The following is a 6,509-nucleotide window of genomic DNA, read 5'->3' as shown; positions in this document are numbered from 1 at the left end:
GTTGCCGCCGGAACATCGGAGCTGGAGTAGACGACTTGTCGGCAGCTTCTTCCCCACCCAGAGTAGAGACACACGGCGCTGTGGGATGGCCCACGGCGAGGAGAGCAGGGACACGCGGGTGTCACGCGTTGTTAATGAAGAAGGGCGTCAGCTCAGTCGACGCGTGTACCGCGTTGTTCAGCGCGAGCTCGGCCAGATGCAGAAACGAGCTCCAGCTGGAGAACGACGTCGCGTAGCTTCGAAGGACGTCTTCGAGGACGCGATTTACGCGCTCCGTCTGGCCGCCTGTTTCCAAATGGGCTGCTGTGGAGATCAACAACTTCGAGCCTAGTAGCTGGAAGAGCTTCGACCAGAAGACCGACGAGAAGCGGAGACGATGAATTCAGGAAGGCTATGATGGCGGAAGACTGCATCGATGAAGTGCACTGCGGTATTTGCCGCGGTGATCGAATCCGACACCGGAATCAGGTAGACCATTTTGCTGAAGCGGTTTACGAACACCAAGACACCTGAACGTCCTTTAGCATCGGTAAGAGCTCGAAGATGAAGTCCATCGACACCGAGCGCCAGGCCTCGGTGGCCACTGGTAGAGGACGCAATGGATCCTGCGAAGACGAGGCAGGTTTCACGCACTGGCAGATCTCGCAGGTGTGCACCCACTTACGCACCCATTTATACAGGTGGGGCCAAAAAAAGTCGCGTGACACAGCGGCAAACGTCTTCTCGCGACCGAGATGAGCGCCCAGCGGGGCATCATGAAACTCATGGATAATCCGTGAGCGCAGATCGGAGTCGTTAGGCACAGCGACATGTGCAGCAAACGAAGTTGTCGATGCTGTACGTCAGCAGCTCGTCCTCGAGACAATATCGGTGGATTTTGTTTCGTACAGAGCGGGAAAGGTCTCCCAGTGTGTCGGCGCTGGGGGAGCGGAGATGCTCCAGAATACTGGAGTACATCGAGTCATACTCGTAAGCAGCTCGAATCTCGTCGCGAAGTGGCATTACCGTGGAGACGCTCGTCAGGTTGACCCCTGACGCCTCGCACGTGGTACACTCGTCTACATCGTCTTCATCGAGCGAAGCTTGTCGAACCAGTGCACCACGTGGGTCGTAGTCGGGACACCGAGACAAAGCGTCGGCGAGAAAGTTGTTCTTGCCGGGCTTGTAATGGACCACGAAGTTGTACTCAGAGAAGAATGTAAGCCAGCGGACCATCCGCTGGGATAGACAGGGACTCTTCATCGCTGTCCTCAGCCATGCATGGTCGGTGTACACCGCGAAGGTATCCTCACCCAACGAGTACACTCTGAACTTGATCAGAGCGTAGCGCATCGCAAGGAGCTCCTTGTCGTGAACAGGGTAATTACGCTCCGCCGGCTTCATCTGTCTGGCCTGGTAGCTCACGACACGCTCTCGATCTTCATCGTTGAATTGCATCAGCGTACAGCCGATGACGAAATCGCTCGCGTCGCAGACGACGTGAAAGGGCTTCAAGTCATCCGGGAGCGCTTGGATTGGGGCCTCGGCGAGCCTCTTCTTCACCGAGTCGAAGGCAGCTTGATGTGCGGAAGTCCACGACCACGACACATCTTTCTTCAACAACGAAGAGAGCGGCTGGATCAATCCGGCGTAATTATTTGTGTACTTGTGGAGATAATTTGTGAGACCTAGCCACTGACGCAATTCAGTGGGATGCTGTGGCGTAGGCCACGCATATATCGACGACACTCTCTCGGGGTCGGCGCGGACGCCGTTCTTGCTCACAAAGCAGCCAAGCACCGGAATCTCCGGCGCGCTGAATATGCACTTCTTCAAGTTGGCATATAGCTTGTTTTCGCGCATCACTTGGAAGACTTGCCTCAGATGATTCAAGTGGACTTCAAGCGCGCTGAGGCCTCCCTCAGCGCGACCGTGTACGAAGATGTCGTCGAAGTAACTCGGTGCAAAATCGCGGAGCGGGCGTAGCACATGAGATACCATGCGATTGAACATGGCGGGAGCATTCTTCAAGCCTTGTGGCATAACAAGCCACTCCCAAATGTACCACTGGAAGTGCTTACCGCTGTGAGCGGTATGTCGCTCAGCCTCATGAGAATTTGGTAGAGCCCATCGGTCAAGTCGATGGCGCTGAAGACCTCACTACCCGACATTGCGTCGAGCCATGTCCTTCCGAGGAATCGGCGTCTGGGCAGAGATGGAAGCGTCGTTCAGCTTGTTGAAGGCATGGACGATGCACCACCCACCCGTGGGTTTCTTCACACAGAAGGTCGGGCTGGAGTGCGGCAATGTGCTCTCACGCACATGACCCGCCTTGCGGCGGCTCTCGAAGAAGTCGTCGATAGCTTGGACCTGATCTCGCGGGAGCGGCCACTGCCGCGTCACACAATACTTCGAGCCGGGCATGAGATCGATCTCGTGGCGAATTCCTCGGTCAGCTGGTAACTTAGCTGGGATCTTATCCGAAAAGACATCTTCATATTCGCGGGCGGACTCGTAGACTGGATTGCCGGATTCGCGTAGCGCTTCTTTGCAGGCCCACTTCGATTCAGCGCTCTTTGGGCGTCGTCGTCACTGACTGCATTCACTTCGAGCGACGCCGAATCGGCGTCGGTGATCAGGAAAAAATCTGTTCGATTTCATCGTCCTCGAGTCGCGAAGGGAAGTTCTTCCAGGAGAGACCTGAAGTTCGAATGATCGACCCTGCTTCGCCAAGCGGGTTTGCAAGCTCGAGTGTTCGTCGGCGGCCAGAGGTACCTTCCACATACTCAAGCACGCCAGAGCCGACTCCGTCGGTGAGCTGTCACTTGGTACGGGCTCTCGGCGAGGTTTCAGCCGACGCCGCTTCGACTTCCTCTTTCGCCGCCTCGAGTGCGAGCTCGAGGATGATGAGTCGCTTTCGCTGGACGAGATGTCACCCCTCTCTAGCGGGAGTCCCTGCTCGACCGCGGTAGTGTTCAGCGGGAGCGCCAACTGCTCGACCACCGGCTCAATTGACGGGAGCCCCTGCTCGACCGCCATTTCGTTCGTCTGCGGGAGCTCCTGCTCGACCGCCATCTCATTCGTCTACGGGATCCCCTGCTCGACCGCCATCTCGTTCGTCTGTGGGAGCCCCTGCTCGACCGCCGTCTCGTACATCTGCGGGGGCCCTTGCTCGACCGCCAGTTGGTCTTCACCCCCGCGTCGCCGCGGGGATTCGTCAGTTAACAGCACTGCGCAAGCCGTGCAGAGAGGGCCATCGCTCACTCTGTGCACAATGTGCGTCGTGGATGACCGGTCCACGACGGTGACGTGAGGCCAAACCTTCTGGGCGGCCAGGAGGTGCGTGAACACCTCGCTCACATCATAATCACTGCGACGCTTGACCGATCGGGTCAACCACGGCATACAGCTACGATTCCTTGCGTGACTAGTTCAAGACGATTTGGCCGGTACACGTCAAGCGGGAGCTTAATCAGGAACCGACTACCTGACGTCGAATACTCTGGCCCTTGGCCACTCCTGGAAGGTGAAAGACTCAAGCGAAATTATTCACCTCCTGTTAGTGTCCAAGATTCACGAGAAAACTCATGAAATCACCAGAGCCGAAAGAAGTCAGTGTGGAGCCTCATGATGAGCCAGCTGAGAGCACTCAGCGCCAGGATGAATCGCCGAATGGTCCTGAATTTGAATCACTGTCCATCCTTGCCAGAGTATTCGCAGTGGTGACCCGCCCCCAGGATGTTCAAGGTCGTGCAAACCAGGAACCAATGTTGGGACCTCTTGATTATCAGAAAGAGCGTTGGCGCAGGATCAAAGCACACCAGGACGGAGATGAAGTCCTGGCGCTGGTCAAGTGATTCGCTAGAGGCGATAGTAGGGCAATGACACGCTCTCAAACGCAAAAGGCGGCAATGTTGCCGACGATTTCGTCCTGGATTCCAGGGACGTGCTATATCGATCAACCCGCTCGACACTAGAGCGGCCTCGTGGCAAAGTAAATGAGCTACACCTGGTTGTACCAGAGTTGCACTATGCACATGAAGACTTTCAAGGAGGACATCAAGGGATAACGAGGACTGCGCTTGGACATTTACTGGCGTGGCATGTATGCCGATATGGAAACGTTTGTCAAGGAATGCGCAGACTGCGCTAGTGGTAAGGGGTGTAATTCGAATCCTGGTCCTTCTCCTGGAACTATTTAACCGTTACCCGAGGAGAGTTACCTTTACACGAGGAGCCTTTCGAGGTACTCGATGGACTTTGTGACGAGGGAATGGTAAGCATACAATAATTAAAGTCGTCCGTGCAGTATACAGTCACTGCCAAATGTGTCCACATAATTCTAAATACGTCTCCACAACCCTTCCTTGTCCCCTAATCAGTTGTTTTCGCCTGTCGGTTCGCTTTCTAGTCTATAATTGGCGGAGCCTTACCACACTCTTTTGTGATTGGTTCACTTAACTTTCGCGGGAAACTTCGCCCCAAAAATCCCTTCATTTCGTCGTGACTGGCAGAAAAGAACTCGACGCCGACGGCTCCGACAGCTCCCCGCTAACTCTTCACACTCTCTCTAAAGTCCTCATGGCTCCCACCGAAGACGCCAAGGCTGCGGCCGCCGAGCCGACGCCCGCCACTACCACTGCTCCGACTGAGGAGGTTACTGCTTCCCCCGCTACGACGCGCTCGCCTTCGGCTCGTAAGGCCAAGACGGCCGCCGCTGCCAAGAAGGACGAACCCGTCGCTAAGGAAGCCCCTAAGGCTAAGAAGCCGAAGGCCAAGAAGGCCCCGGCGGCTAAGAATGCTGGCGAAAGCGGCCCTTCTTACTTTGACTTGATTGTGGACGCCATCAAGGAGCTTAAGGAGCGCAACGGCTCGTCCCGTCAGGCCATCTCCAAGATCGTGGAGAACAAGAAGGACAACTACGCTAGCCACCACCTGAACAAGGCTCTGCGTACAGCTGTTGATGCCGGCAAGTTCATTCAGATCAAGGGCTCGTACAAGCTCTCGCCCGAGCTGCGCAAACCCGCTGCCTCCACGAAGAGGAGCCTCAAGGTGTCTGACAAGTCGGCCAAGACTGTCAAGAAGGTTGGTAGGGTGGCCAAGAAGTCGCCTACGGCGAAGAAGACGGCGGCCAAGAAGGTTGCTGCTAAGAAGGTGGCGGCCAAGAAGGCCCCGGCCAAGAAGACGACGGCTAAGAAGTCGCCTACCGCTAAGAAGGCTGCTGCCAAGAAGACGGTCACCAAGAAGGCGGCCCCGAAGAAGGCTGCGGCCAAGAAGTCGGCCCCTAAGAAGGCTACTGCCAAGACTACTAAGAAGACAGTCAAGAAGACGGCCAAGAAGTAAAGTGCCTCTCTGACTCACTGTGCTATAATTCAAGGTCGGTGATTTATTACGGGTTGGGGACTGTTTTAGCTACGCCACGACGTCAAAGGACCCGCCCTTCCCTCTTTCCCTCGGTGTTTTTTAACACCACCCTTTGTACTTCAGAAATTGTCCCTGTATTCCAACAAGTTTTCCTTCTTGCTGGTCCGAAAACATGACGGAGCCTGAAGTAGCAAGAAGCTGTCACCATAAATAACGTTTGAGCAACTTCGAAAGATCGCAGATCCATCGCTTGCGGGCAACTAAAAATGGCAAATAACGGTGCTGAGTTTATTTGTCTTCGGTGGAGAATTGGCTCGATAAGAATGGCTAATTTAAAGCGTAGGACATCATCACCTTGAAACCACCACTCGAGTCTGCGTTTGAGCAGCAAGAACGTCGCGGTTCCAGTAGGAGTTTACCGGTGGTAGCTGCGACGGAGTGAGCGTACGAGTTTATCATTGTGCTCCTCCATGCGATCTGCCCTTGCAATGCGTTAAAAAGAGCATGAAGACATCGTCGCAAGCAGCTCATTCCACAACTTCCTTCTTGGGACCGACAAGCCACATCTCTTTCCTCGGAGTGTAAAATCTCAATGACACGCCTGTTCTACCATGCTGTGGCATCAGCAATGGCGCTTGTTGCCTCGCTGTCGTCGCTCACAACTGCTCAATATTCCAATAGCAGCAGCACGGACGGAGTGACTGCAGGTATCGAAGAAGAGAACTTCGGCGTGGGGTGCGGTGCCGCCATTGAGTACCCAAAGTCCACTGACGACTCCACTGCGCAACCACGGTTTGCATATTTGGTCACGAACCCGTTGGCGAATTTCATCGCGGTGCACTTCAAGCAGTTCAATTTACCCAAGAGCGACTATGTCCAAGTGCGTGCAGCGGACCCTGCAGCTCTGGACACTCGCGTGTTGCAATACCGTGGCAACGATTCCACGGGCGGTTTCTTCGCTGATGCGCTGTCGACGTCGTCTGTGATCGTCGAGCTCTTCACTGATGCAACCAGCTCGGAGGCCAATTCATCCGGATGCGTCGGATTTGCGGTGGATAGCTACCAGTATCTGGGTCAGGGCTCCACACTGAATGGATCTAAGGAAGAGGTGTGTGGTGCCGACAACAGTCGAGAAGCTCGCTGCTACTCCGGTTACTCTAGAATGT

The 6,509-nt window shown here is 55.2% G+C and overlaps 2 protein-coding genes across 2 annotated transcripts; both read left to right on the top strand.

Annotated features, from left to right (window-relative positions):
* Positions 1-4,560: 4,560 nt before the first annotated feature.
* Positions 4,561-5,339, top strand: PITG_21568 (histone H1, putative; the record flags this gene model as incomplete). Its single annotated transcript, XM_002894809.1, has 1 exon — positions 4,561-5,339. The coding sequence occupies one exon, from the start codon at positions 4,561-4,563 to the stop codon at positions 5,320-5,322; it is 762 nt and encodes a 253-aa protein (XP_002894855.1).
* Positions 5,340-5,935: 596 nt separating this feature from the next.
* Positions 5,936-6,434, top strand: PITG_21567 (uncharacterized protein; the record flags this gene model as incomplete). The annotated part of the gene is made up of 2 exons (XM_002894808.1): positions 5,936-6,321; positions 6,365-6,434. 2 exons carry the CDS (start codon positions 5,936-5,938, stop codon positions 6,432-6,434), a joined length of 456 nt encoding a protein of 151 aa, XP_002894854.1.
* Between the last annotated feature and the right edge of the window lie 75 nt (positions 6,435-6,509).

This window comes from Phytophthora infestans, genomic scaffold (assembly GCF_000142945.1).
Source record: "Phytophthora infestans T30-4 supercont1.425 genomic scaffold, whole genome shotgun sequence".
NCBI classification, from domain to species: Eukaryota; Oomycota; class Peronosporomycetes; order Peronosporales; family Peronosporaceae; genus Phytophthora; species Phytophthora infestans.
This window is presented reverse-complemented; position numbering and strand designations above follow the sequence as displayed.